At 43.2% G+C, this 14,258-nt stretch overlaps 1 protein-coding gene across 2 annotated transcripts in view; it reads left to right on the top strand.

The window, feature by feature from the left end:
• LOXHD1 (lipoxygenase homology PLAT domains 1) overlaps positions 1–14,258 on the top strand; it is a 201,300-nt gene that overhangs the window by 40,504 nt on the left and 146,538 nt on the right. For both annotated transcript variants that reach the window (XM_033837947.1, XM_073790898.1), the window contains exons 6-7: positions 3,614–3,762; positions 12,567–12,690. In XM_033837947.1, coding sequence (XP_033693838.1) covers positions 3,614–3,762; positions 12,567–12,690 — 273 coding nt within the window. The remainder of the gene's footprint in view (positions 1–3,613; positions 3,763–12,566; positions 12,691–14,258) is intronic.

The raw sequence follows: 14,258 nt of genomic DNA, 5'->3' as shown, positions 1-14,258 counted from the left end.
AATGAAGAAAAAAAAAGCATGGCTACTAGCAAAAAGTAAGATAAGTGTGTAAATAATACAATAAATAGAAATAAACTAAACTCATCAATTAAAGAATAGATATTCTCATATTAAATTAAAAGAAATAAAATCCAGCTTAAATATATGATACATAAATGTCTGAGAATATATACAATGGAATAAAGTATACCAGGAACATATCAACTACAAGAAAGAAGCTGGTGCTGCTATATTAATATCCGTCAAATTAAACTTTCAGACAAAACACTTCATTAGAAATAAGTGTATTATACAATGACAAAAAGAGCAATTAACCTGGAAGATATGATAATTCTGAACTTGTACAGTTTTAACAACATATTTTCAAAATATGTGAAGCAAAAAATAATAAAATTCTTGGAGAAACTTGACAAGTACATAATCATAGTGGAAGATTTTAATACAACACTCTCAGTAACTGATAAGTCAAATGCATAAAAATTTAGTATGGGTGCAGATTTTAACAACACAGTTAATAGCCTTGATCTAATGGAAGTATGTAGATTCCTAAATCCAAATGGTAGAGAATACGTTCTTTTCAAGTGCATAATGACAAATGCAAGTGAATCAATAACATAGAGACAACATTCTTTGATCACAAGTCAATAAAATTAGAAAAAATTCAACCTCTGGCCCCATTTAGAAATAAAATTTAATTTTCATAAAAACTAATGATCATCTATAAAATCATTAGAACTTAAAAATCATTAGAACCAATGAGAAAGTTTAATAAAGGTGTTGGATACAAGATTAATACACAAATATTAACATAAACAGCAAGCAAATATTTAATTTAAAAATATATGATTTACAATAGCAATTATATGTCTAAGAAAAACTAGCAAAAGCACATTCTGGAAAAAAATAAAGATTTCTACTTAAGGATACACAAGAATAACTAAATATATGGAAAAATATATTATGTTCATGGATGAGAAAAGACTTAAGTTCAGTAAGATATCCAAATTTCTCAGATTATTCTATAAATGCAATGCAATTTCAGTCAAATTCCCAAAAGGCAATATCCCACAGCTTAAGCTACTATTAAAATTCATGTCCACAAAGGGCTAAGTATTGCCAAGATAACTTTGAATAATGAAAATAATATTTACAGTATTAATAATATGAGGATATTTACCCTGCCAAATATTAAAACATTCAGATCTCTAAAAACTAAAACAGTGAGATATGGATAGAAGGATAAACAAATAAATGAATAGAATAAAGAGTCTAGAAATACACAGAAAGTGGTATAAATCAGAAGGAAGAGGATGAAATATTCAACTACTGATGTTTAAACAATTGTCTAACCATATGAGAAAAGATAAAAGTAGATCTTTTTACCTTTCATCATACACAAAAATAGGTTCCAAATGGGCTAGAGACTTAAATGTGAAAAAGCAAACTATGAAATTTTTAGAAGAAACTTTGAGTGTCTTTTTAAAAATCTCAATTTAGGATGGAGTTTCTTGAACAATTCTCTAAAAGCACAAACAACAAAGGGAAATATTGATAAAGTCCATTAAAACAAGAAAAATGTCTATATGCTAAAAGCCATAGACAAAGGAAAGACAATAGAAAAATATGGTAAAGTACATGAACAGGAAAATTATGGAAGAGCAAGGTCTAAATGGCCAATATATATACGAACCGATCTCTCAAATGTATGTATTGAATATATATATGAATGTCTTTCCAAATAATCTTTTAACCTTTTCAAATAATCAAGGGAATGCAAATTAAAACCATAATTAGACGCCATTGTACACACACTGAAACAAAATTTTAAATATATGTGTTAATAATGATTATGGGGAATGGGAACCCTCATGCACTGCTGGTGGTAATTGATGTAGTACAACCATTTTGGAAGGTAATTTTGCAATACCTAATACATTGAAGATGAATATACCTCAGGACCCAGCAACTCTATAGGTGTCTATTCAGATCAGTTCTTACAAATGGGCAGCAGAAGGTAAGTACAAGAGAGTCCAATTCAGTGCTATTTACAATAGCAATCAACTAGAAACAATCAAATGTACATCGGTGAAAGAATGAACACATAATAGTGTTTTCTTCATTCAATGACTATTATACAGAAGTTGGACGAATTCTGTTACTAGCATCAACAGAATAATCTCAAAAGCATGACATTAACTTAAAAAAAAGTAAGTTGCACAAGGGTGTGTGATGATAGGACGATGGTAACAGGAGCAATAGCACCGGCCCTGTCCCTTATACAGCACCTAACATCTCCAGGCGCTGCTCTAAGGGCTTTGCACACATCCATTCAGTTAATTCTCACAGCAGCCCCAATGAGGTGGAGCCCTTATCATCCCTATTGTACAGAAAAGGAACTTATCTTAAGACAGAGCAATGTGCACTATGATCTTATTTCTGTAAAATTCTAAAACATTCAAAAATAATATATTTTCTTTATGGATACATACATGTGCAAGCAAAAATTCATGGGAACAATGGATACCAGTTGACTATAGTGTCTGTTTGTGGGAGGGTGTGGCGGGGGAAGGGATGGACCATGAGACTTTAGACCTACCCGTCATGTTTAATTTCCTTTAAAAAAGAGAAAGGCCTAAGTTAATTACACAAAATGTTAATATCTGTTATACCTCTTACATCTGGGTGGTGGGTACATGGATGACTATTATTATTATCTATATGTTTGAGGTGTGGCAATTTAAAATTTAGAAAAATTTAAAGAATCAAATTTTGGAAAAGAAAGAAAACAGAATAGCATAAGCAAAAGGCTGGTGCTTAGGTGGGGTTGTAAGGGTTAATGTGACTGATAGGCCTCGGAGGATAATAATGGAAAACTGAAAAGTAGAAGGAACAGGTTAGATCGAGTCCTAACTATGTGCTCAATACCTGTCTGCCTTTTGGCCAGTTGCTTAGCTTCTCCAAGTCTCAGTTTCTTCATCTGCAAAACAGAGTTGATAATACTTCCCTCCTAGATTGTGCCGTGGAATAAGTGAGGGAAGAAACCGTGTTAAACACCCAGCAGTGTCTGATGCTACTTATCATCACTGTTTTCCAGAGGAGTCAGGCCTAAGGAAGCCTGCTGGCTGATGTCAGGGTCCCAGCCACAGCCCCTAGACCAACGACCATGGTTGTGTTCCTAGTTCAGGGCCAGCAGCCAGTAAACAAGGCAGGGCCTCAGGTCCAGGGATGGGGGTGCAAATCAGTTTACTAGGGTGGGGACTCTGGGCTAAGGCAGAAATCAGAAGCCCAGTTGTGGGTCCTGGGCACAAGCCACACACAAGGCAAGCCTTGGCCTTGACTGGTGGCTGGAGGGATTTAAGGAGCCTGTAGATCTTGGGGTGAAGCTGCCCTTTTTTTAAATTAATAAACTTTATTTTTTAGAGCAGTTTTAGGTTCACAGCAAAATCGAGTGGAAGTACAGAGAGTGTCCACATACCTCCTGTCACAACCCACCACCTCGCACCGTGGTGACTTTTGAAACCATCCTTCAGTGGGCAGCCCATTAAAGTCTGGAGCTGTTTCTTTCTCGTCCTCTGGTCTCCTTTGTAACTTTCTCATGTGTCTGTGCATACAGGTGAGCGTAGGCTGGAGAATGGAAAGGACAACTTTGAAAAGGGAGCGGAAGACAAGTTCACAGTGGATGCCCCGGATCTGGGACAGCTCATGAAAATCAATGTTGGCCACAATAACAAGGGGCCGTCTGCAGGCTGGCTCCTGTCAAAGGTGGGTTCAGCTGACTGTCTGTGGTCCCTTGGCCTGAGAGGCAGGAATTCTGGCTCTTCAGAAGTTATATTTCAGCCCTAACTTCCCTCTTTAGATCTGTCTCCACTCTTCTGCCTAAGTCCACTGGCCAACCATGCTGTCCTCCCAGTAGCCTCCAAGGCTTTGCCTGTGTTATCACCTTCCTAGAAGGACCACTTCTGTCATCTGAACCCAGCCAGGGTCTGATCATCCTTCAGGGCTCTACCATGAAGTGTTTCCCCTCTGGCCACCAGAACCTCTCCCTCCCATGAATGTCTATAACCCCGCCGGGCTTGTAGCGGTTCATTTCACCTTAATCATAAGCTACATTGTGACTTATCTTGGCCTGTTGCTTTGTACCTCAAACTTCTGGATCTCAGGTCCTCATGATTTCACGTACCCAGGACAAAGTGAAGAATCAAGAAGAAAGCAAAAAGGCTTCTGAGAAGCTAAGACATATCTGGTTCAAAGTTCATGAGGAGAGCTCATGTCCCTGGCATTACCTTGCCCTGCCCTGATTCTGAAGGCAAGACCCCTCAGATTCTCACTCAGTGCTTGCTTATAATCCCTTCTAGCAGACTTGCTACCTGTAATTTTAAACCTATAGCAGAAAATTAGAAGGAAAAAGAGACACTGTAATTGGTAGGGTTATTGAGAACTGTAATGGGGAGTCAGAGAAGATATAAAAAGCCAAAAGAATATTGAAAAATTATGGAAATCTGAGGTCATTTAGAAAATGGACTATGTATTTTCCTTAGTCACGAGCTCTCCATCTATTTCAGCTCATCAAGAATGATAGGAAAAGATTGATGGGTAACATATTTTGGAAAATATTTTGAAAAGATCTTATGGCCTAAAACCAGAAAACCCTCGGATTATAATAATTTGACTATTTAGAATGAAGCTGTCTGATAGTTGAGGTTTTGTTATTCCTTAATCTATCATCTTGTGTCAGTTAGGAACATATTTGGCTGCAAGGATCAGAAAATTGAAGTGCAATGTTAACCAATCAGGGGCTTATTTTTCTCATCTCACATGAGATACAGATATGGTCAGCTCAGGGCTGGCGCAGCTACTTTCTGAGACTCCTGGTCTCTCGCTGTGTCACCATCCTCAGCACTGCGGCTTTCATCCTCCAGCTTGTTGTCTCATGATCACGTGGTGGCTGCTGAACCTCTCTGCATCTCATCTGTGTTCTAGGCAGGAAGAAAAGAGAAGACCAAAGGGGAAAGACATTTTTCTGGCAAGTCTTGCTTTATTTTGAGAGAAACAAAGCTCTCCTTGGAACTTTTGCCTGTGTCACATGGCCACCCTAGCTACGCTGGAAACTGGGGCTTCAAGTAGGCTTTCCAGCCCTCATAGTAGAAGTAGGCTAAGAAGGTGATTGGAAAGGGTGTTGAGTAAGCATCCTTGAGTGTCTGCCACACGTCTCTCCATAACTAGCCTCAAAGTTCCTTGAGGGTACCTCCCAGCTCTTGGCATGGGACAAGGTGCTGAATCAGTGGAGCAAGGAATGGCCAAGTGTCCTTTGGAAAGAGGGGGCTGGCCTGGCCCTAAGGGCAGCCAGCCTAATTCTGAACAGGGTTCCAGGAGGCTAAGTGGAACTGCTGCTTGGATTGGAGAAGAAATGGGGCAGGAGTCCAGGTCCCAAAGAGCCAATGTGCGGGCAGAGGTGTGTCTTCAGGGCAGACAAGGGAGAGGAGACAGGTGTGTTTTAGGACCTCAGCCAGGATGGGGCACAGAGCAGGTACCTTGCAGCCCAGTTCCTTCATCCTGGGAGGGAAGACTGAATGAAAACACAGGTGTAGTGGAAGGAGCCGCAAAGTGCACCCGAGGGCCTGAGGGAGGCCTTGATGTAGTCGTTGCAGCTGTACTTCTTGAAGGCAGCTTCCTTCTTGATCACCTGGGCCCTCACCCCCATGCTCTCGGGAGCTATGTGAAGGAGGCAGGTTTGCACACCGAAACAGGTCCTTTTGTCATCTTCATGCTCAAGGACAGGGCAGCTTGGCGAGATGTGAAATATATGGGTAAGAACACTTTTTTCCTTTAAAACATTATAAATCTTGTTCTGTTACCTTCTGAAATTTGACATCGAAGCCAAGCAGACATTTATTTCTTTCTGGACAAACTGTTTTGTGGTTTTTTGTTTTTCATCCAGGATGCTTATGGGATTTTTTTCTTTTTATTTATAATTTAATTCTTGCCAGATAATGTCTAGGAGTGGGGTCTTTGTTAGTTCATTCATCTTCCCTCCTCTCCCCTCCTCTCCCTTCTCCTTTACTCCCCTCCTCTCCCATTTCCACCCTTCCTCCCTTCTTCCATCCCTCCCTCCCTCCTTCCTTCCTTCCTTCCTTCCTTCCTTCCTTCCTTCCTTCTTTCCTTCCCTTGTTTTTAACTTCTCTGGAACAAGTTGAATCTTTTCCATGATGCCTAGGATTATTTGTTTGTTTATAGCTCGGAAAAAAGATTTCCTATTATATACTAGATTCTTACTTGAATGGCTTTTTTCGGGTCTCTTCTTCAGGAGCACCAGTTATCCATTTATTGACTCTCCACTCTCTGTCTTCCAAAGATCTCAGCTTCCCTTTTATTCCTTTCATCTCTATTTTCTTTGCATTCTATAAGAACTTGTCAAATTCTCCCCCACCTCATTATTGATTTGATTTTTCACACTACCAGTTGCATTTCTTTCTACTATTAATATGCATTTTAATTCTGAATGTTTCTTCTATTTTTTTCTTCTTATGAAAGTAATATATATTTATTGTAAAAAGTTTAGGAAATACAAGTAAGCAAAAATAAGATAATCTGAACCACCATAATTTCACCACCCAGAAATTACATATCCTCCAGACATTTTTCTGTGAATGAATACACATGTCATTTTTAATAATGGGTTCATAATAAGCACAATGTTTTACAAACTGTTTTGTTTTTACTTTCAAGTGTAACATGCCTGTTTCCCCATGCTATTGAAATAGAATAACATTGATATTTTACAATGTAATTTTTAATGCCTATAATATTTCATTGCCCAGATATACCATGAATTATTAAACCAATTCCCCTTTGTTGAACATTTCAATTTTTTTCTCAAAATTATTGATACTATAAATTGTGCTGCAACAAACATTCTTGTAGCTTATCTTTATACACATCTATGATTATTTCCTACAATTAATTCCTAGGAGATGGTTAAAGGGCATGCAGAATTGTAAGAACTTTGATGTATTTGCTGCTGTATAGTATTGCTTTCCTGGATACCTTTCCCATGTAATCTAGCTCTCCTTTCATATCATTTTATTGCCTTTTCACTGCAGCCCTTTCTATTTAAAGATGTTTACTCCTGTTCATAAAGACCATATCTTCTTATATTCTATTAAGCATACCCGTTTCTTGAATTCTTTTTCTGTATCCTTTATCCAGTCCTTTCCAGAGTTCTGCTCTTCTTCTGATTCTTCAGAATGATGTTTCCTTCCTCCCTCCCTCCTTCCTACTCTTCCGCCTTCCTTTTCTTCTTTTCCTCTTCTTACTGGTTGCTAGTCAGACACTATTTTAAACCAGAAGCCCAAGCAGGCTACTTTCAGTGTGAGATTGGTTATTCTCTTTGGAGCCAGTGTTATTCTCTTTGGAGCCAGTGTTATGGAATTTTGCAGGTCAGAACACCTGGATTTACTAGATATTTTCCTGAAGGAAGAATTACGATGAGAGAGGAGGAAGGCGGGTTTTAGGTCCCAGGTAGGGTGGACTCAAGCTGAAAACCAGAGGCTAGAGGAAACCCTGGGCCACCTCTCATCGCTTTGTGACTACACAATGCATAGCCAGCCCTCACCTCCTGCCTTCCCTCTTGACTGGGTCTCCACGCTGCCCCCTCCTCACCTAACCTCCACAGAGACACCAATTAAAATGCTGTTAAATTGTCTGCGTTTCCAAATTTGACACTTGCACAGTAAGTGCTCCCATTCTCGAAGTTGCCCGGTTGGTTGCCTTGGACATCACATGACAACTGCTCCTTTGGTATTTATGTGTGAGGGCTTGGTGGGATAAATCTGAAAGCCAATATTATTAACCCCTTCATAAGTCATCTCCCTCCTCTTCTTCCTTAGTCAATTGCCCATGTGTGTTCCTCAGCCCCCTGTTCTTTATCCCCTCTCCGGGGCTGGCATCCTCCCTCCCCCAGGCTTTGCACATGGCTTGGGTCCCCGTGTCTGCTTAGTCCAACAATTGTGACTGACTCAACTGATCAGTTCAACTCAATGATCACCACAAAAGAGCAAGAGTCACGGGATGGAACATTACGCTGCCAGTGGGCCTTGCCCTTGGCCCATCTGCTTCAGTAGAGGACTTGCTTGAGGCCCCACAGCTCTTCAGTGACAGTACTGGGACCTGCCCCAGGTCCTCTGGACTCTGAGTCTGGACTCTCTCCACTGTGTCATGCATTAGAAAATCCAGAATTGGATGGATCGCCTGCCACATGCCTTAGGGAGCGTAAGTTCAACCAGTACCACTGGCTCTAACAGGAAGAGGAGACAGAGGCTAATGAACAGATTTCAGGGACCTCAGGAAGCCCAACATGGCCTCATGTCACCAATTTATACTCAACATTCAACAAACATTTACTGATTGATTATTATATCCTAGGCCCTGAGCTACCAACTGCAGCTGTTGCAGTGAACATGGTTCTGCTTCTAAAAGAGACAAGGCGAGTTCCTGAATACTTCCTTACTATAAGGCAGGTTACTTACTTTAACCTTATATTCCAAAACTTCAGGAAAAGTCCAGCTTTCAGTGAACAAACATTCTGTCCTAAGTGTCCCACATGTGTTGATCAAACCAAATTTCCCAGTTTGAAAATCAGAAAACAGAATCACCCCAACTTTAATACGAAGCAGGATGAGATGAGTCTTACGTGAGGTACAAAAAAAATGTTGGGTGAGTTGTGCCTGATTGAGCAACAGAGAAGCCTTCAGGGAGGGTCCGTTGGAGCTGGGCCATGAAGATGGGCAGGGCTTTGCCAGGAGGAGCAGGGAGGAGGACTCCTTTGGGCAGAGGGGATGACAGATGAGGGGCAGCTGGAGGGTGGCACAGGGATACTAAATAACTGGACCAGGGCACAGGGCTCAGAGAACTGAGAAATAATGTCAGGAAGAAGGTGAGGGCAGGACCATCGCAGGCGCTGATCAGAATAAGCCATCGAAGGTCTTTATCGAATGAGGCAGCCGAGGCAGTAATGAAGGAGTGGGTGTGTGGGCAGGCTCAGAGGGGAGGGATGAAGTGTAGAGGAAAGGGCGAGAGCATTGTGGGTGTCACCATTCAAATGCTGTCATTTACCATTACTCATATTTGTGGTATGTTACACAGTAATTGACACAGTATTGCAGTGTGATGAGTGAGGTGCAAAGCGTGTGGGGAAGGAGGAGGACACCGACCCCCCTTCCTTCGCTGAGCTTTGTTCCCCCCATAGAACATTCCCTTGTTCTTCCATGACACCAGGTCTCCCCTGCTAAGCCCTGGATGCCAAGATTTTTTTCCAAGTAGGTTTGTAAACTCCAAAGTCTTCCTCTTTTATCTTCTCCTGTGTCAAAACCTACCTGCCCCTTGCCCTATGATCTAGGAACTCCAAATGTAAACCACAGTTCAATAGTGGTTCCTGGAATGTGGCGATGACTGCTTATGAGTCAAGCAAGGGCCACCTTTACTGGATAACAGATATGCATGTTCAAAGGGATGATTGGAAACAGGGATAGGTCTTGCATTCATTTCCTGCCCCGTGGCTGATACAGAGAGGGAACACTGTGGATCACCCAGACTGTGCATCTCAGGCACCTCGGCACGTGGGCGGGAAGGAGGAGACCCTTCAGCTTCTCCAGATTGCCCTATGTGTGTGGGGTTTGTTTCTTCTGCCCAGAATGGGTCTCCGCTCCAATCAGGTTATGGAAAGTTGGTGGAAATTATTCCCATATGGAGGAGGGAGAGCTGCTGTGAGTCATGGTTGACTCTCTACACTGATCTGCAAGGTATCGACTCCAAGACAAACCCCATGTGCTCACACAGACATGTTTACCCTGTGCGGGAGGAAATGCAGGCCCCCGTGTCCTGGACTGCTTGGATGTGTCTGTGAACCATCTGGAGAGAACAAGAAAGAAAGAACCCCTGCTTGCCAGCTTCCTCCTCTTTTTCGCGGTTGGTTTATCCTTCTTGGCTTTTCGTAACGGTGGTCTCGCCTCGTAACTGCTCTGTCCCTGTTGCTGCAGGACAGAGCGGGCTGCACCATGGACAGGCCCCCTTGTCTGGCTGCCATCTCGCCTCCCAAGGGCTCATGTCCCCTGGTTTCCCTCTTGCTTCTTAGAAGGTCAGCCCAGCCTATAGGCTTGCCTGCAGGTGAGAATATTCCTCCAGGAGATAACAGCTCTTGTCTTCCATTAGGTTATTGCTTCTGTCTGTCTGTTTGTCTCTCACACACCCACTCCAGGTGTGTGCTTCTATCATTCATGATAAAGGCCACTCTGTCTTTCCAGTCTTATTTTACAGTTGTCTCTGCCAGAACGACAGACTATGAAACTGTGGTCTGGAGGGAGCACCACCATTTCATTCTGTTAGCAAAAACCAGTCCTGAGCTGTCTTGAATTCTTAAAAGGAACTTTATGAAAACTCAGGGATGTCTGGGCAACTTGTGAACACAAGTGGAAAAGCTGCTTGTTCTCCCCCAGAGGGGCCCTTACTAATATCCTTTAAGCAACAGGGGTCATGGGTCCCAAGCAACAGGACCCATATCTGCAGAGGCCAGAATGCCTTTGGGAGAGTCCTCTGCCACGTCCCCCTGGACAACCTTCCTGTGCCGACGTAGGCTCCTTCCACATTTCACCCCTCTGCTCCTTCCTACAGCACTCACCATTTGCTACTAGATGTGTTCCAAAATGTTCCACCCTCTGGGAGCCAGCCTCCTCCAGCCTTATCCTGCAGACCTTGGGACTAACAGATGTCATCAGTAATTATTTATATATTTCAATACTCATTTGGAAACTTTCCAGAACTGTTCCTGGACTTTTATACTTTTTATATCAGTGCTTAAGTGTTTATGTCTCAGCCTTTCTTTGTGATTTCAGAATGTCTGATTTTTAGAATCTTGTTGGTTATTCAAATATTCATTCATATATTTTCTCTTCCCTTTGTGGTTCAGCTACTTTTGTCCTACAGAGTTATTTAATGGCAACACATTCTATTTTTCAGATTAGCTGAACTTCTCAAGCCAGGAATGTCCATCAGCTATCAGGCCAGGAGAAGGCCCTTTATTGATGACATCTTTGTGAACTGTGAGGGTGTTTTGTCATTTGCTCTTGGAATTATGGCTGGCACACCAGTCTGTGAACATTTAAAGACAGAAATGGTGAATCTGTATATCTGTCGATTAGTAGACTTGACAGCTTATCTGATAAACTAATTCTTTTCCTTCTTCACCTTGCTCTTCCAACCCTGTGAGGGTCAGCATAAAGGGGGTCAGGAGGTATAGCCCAGATCCTTGGCTCCCCAATCTCCCCACAGCCTCAACCCTGGGAGAGGAAAGATATAGAGAAATGTGCAGATACATGAATTGGGAGAGGCTGGACTTCCTTTCAAGGCAGAACCCCTTCTGGACAGGCCACAGAGGTCTCCAGGCAGTCAGCTCTGAAAGTACAGACACTCGATAGAAATCAGCAAGCTCTGAAGGCTGACTCACACCAACCAAACTTACAAGGGACTGACTTATAAACCAGAGCTTAAATGCTGATATATCTGGAGAGAGAACCCTGGTGGGACGGCTGGTCCTGGCCACTGGCTCAGGCCACTCACCCGTCTCTGGTGGGTGGTATACTCAGGAGTTCAGCTCTCAGCCCAGAAGATTCCTTGTTGAACATTGCATTAGAACAAGGTGAGGTGCCTTTAGGCAGACCAAGACATGCCCTGTTTCCACACTACAGACACTTTGATCTTAGGAAGTGAGTCTTTCACTGAGAATCAGAGCCCCACTCTGTCAGGCAGTCCTGGGAGTACCTGGGCAGGTATTTTTACTTTCCAACTCACCCTGTCTGTCACCAGATGCATCTGCCTTCCCATTATGACTGGAGGACTTGGTCTGGTTATTGATGATCACACTTATCTTAGAGTGAGTTTTCAGCTGGATGTTCCTGGGACATTTTGGGAGGGCCCCTCAGCTCCTTGGTGAGTTCTAGAAGACATAGTTATCTCAGCCTCACCAACATAGCTCACATGTGAGTCCCCGTGGGGGCTTCAAGGATGCTCAGTTCTCCTCACTTCACTGTCAGTGGCTGACCTTTTCCAACCTGGTCACCAGATACTGGGATTCTGTGTGCCAGATTCAGGGCTTGTAGTTCCCTTTATGTGGACTCTGCTTCTCAGCAAGAAGGTCAGAATCCCAATCCCAAGCAGGTGAGGAAGATGGTGGTCTTGATGCTGTCTGTAAATCCAGGCTTCCAGTTCTAGCACCTCAGTCTCACAGGGTCCATCCTGCTAAGTTTCTTGCATAGCATTTTTTTAATGATCCTTAGCAGAGGAGGGAACAAGACTCAGTAATTCAAGGAGTTAATTGTCAGTCATCCCTGTTTGACTCTCAGTGCTTTGCAAGGTTTTCCTGACAACAGGTGTGTCCTTGTGATAAGCTTTCCTTGGGCCACGAGGAAGATGAGAAAGTATACTTGGAGTTCACTCAAGTGATGGAGGAATGGATTCGGTCACCAGGTGTGACCTCAATGACACTTAACCTTCCTTCCCTCTCTTCTTCTTCCCAGATTGTCATTGAAGATATTGGGAATAAAAGAAAATATGATTTCCCTCTTAACCGCTGGCTGGCCTTGGATGAAGACGATGGCAAAATTCAGAGGGATATCTTAGTGGCCGGAGCTGAGACCACAGGTAGAACAGAAGAAAGGGGAAGCCCAATTGGCTAATATTTCACTTTCTGCCTGAGGGTCAATGTTCTCATCTGTGGGTCTGGAGGCCTGCAACCAAGTGGGAAGCAGCCATGTCTTTAGACAACATTCCTGCTGCCCCTGAAAGTGTTCTGTCCCCCCGGGCTGGAGTCTGGGGCTCTGCTGATACCAGAGGTGATGGGAAGGCGCCCCTGAGCAGACACTGACTTCCCAGGGCAAGAGAAGTTATGCACAGGATGGAGCCGGGGTGTGAACTCCCGACACATGTGGGTGTTTATGAGGGTGTTGACTGACCCTTACCTCCTCCTGCTATTGAGCGCTTCCTATGTGGCAGACTCTCTCTAGGCACCTGACTCATGTCGTTCCTCTAATACTCACAACAACCCTATAGTATGGGAACGGTTACTGTTCCCATTTCACAGTAGAGGAAATTGAGTCACAAGCTAGGAGACCTGTTCCAGGTCACACAGCTGATAAGTGACAAATCCAGGATTTGGTCTGCCTCTTAAATCTCTACCCTGTGTGAGTTCCATGGAAAACCTGAAGCTCCCAGCATGGAAGTTCATAGCTGTTCCAGAATATCAATGTTGGTGAACGCGCACAGCTGAGAACATGCTCTGGGACAGACCCTCCCATGGCTCCCACTGCAGAGAGAATGAGTCCAAGTTCTGGGGTATAAGATAAAATTGCTCCACGACTGGGCTCCAATTGACCATTTCAGCAGCATCTTTCAACATCTTCTACTACCACTTCCACACACACTCCCTGTCCCTCCCCCGATCTGCACACCTTTCACTCTTTCCCACACCTACCCCCTCTCCCTGTTCCCCCCATCTCACCCACATGCTTCCCTCTCCCCTCCCCTTAGCTGCTGGCCTTACTCTTTCTCTTCCTTTCTCTTCGGAATATGCTTTCTCCTCAGCCTGTTACGCCATTTCTCTTCTTTCTGCTTCTCAAATTGCTGCTGCCAGTCACTTCCTCTGAAACTTCCCCTACCCGCTATAGACAGGGCCATCTCTCCCTTCTCTTGCTCCAGACATTTTGGGAAGAACGTGACTGCTATTGTTTAGGAAACCAATGCACCTCTGCTCCAGTGCTTTTCAACCATGGCATCATGGCGCCTTGGCCTGGGTGAGGGGTGCCACGTTGTCGGGTGTGTCACGACTTTGCATTCTATAGTTTGAAAATTATTTACTTAAAACATCCACTAGAGCAGATTTAATATGCCCCCTTTAACTGTGTTACTATTACTTGCTTCCAGTGGTAGACGAGGAGAAATGACAGTGAGAGGCTGGAATTGCTGACAACCTAGGCTATGACAGTATGTCTAGTGTGAGAACACCATCTGTCCATGTGCTGTGAAGTAAAGCTGGACACCCACTCTTTGAGGGCAGTGGCTATTCCTTTTTATCTTCATAGTCTCCCAAGGCCTGTCATAGAGTAAGCACTCGGTAAATGTTTGTTGAGCAAGGGAAAGTGCGAATGTATGAATGAATAATGCGTCCATGTGGTTGCATGTGCTATCTCCCAAAGACATTTTGTTTCTCTGAG

The sequence above is a fragment of the Tursiops truncatus genome, chromosome 13 (assembly GCF_011762595.2).
Source record: "Tursiops truncatus isolate mTurTru1 chromosome 13, mTurTru1.mat.Y, whole genome shotgun sequence".
In the NCBI taxonomy this organism is placed as follows: Eukaryota; Metazoa; Chordata; class Mammalia; order Artiodactyla; family Delphinidae; genus Tursiops; species Tursiops truncatus.
This window is presented reverse-complemented; position numbering and strand designations above follow the sequence as displayed.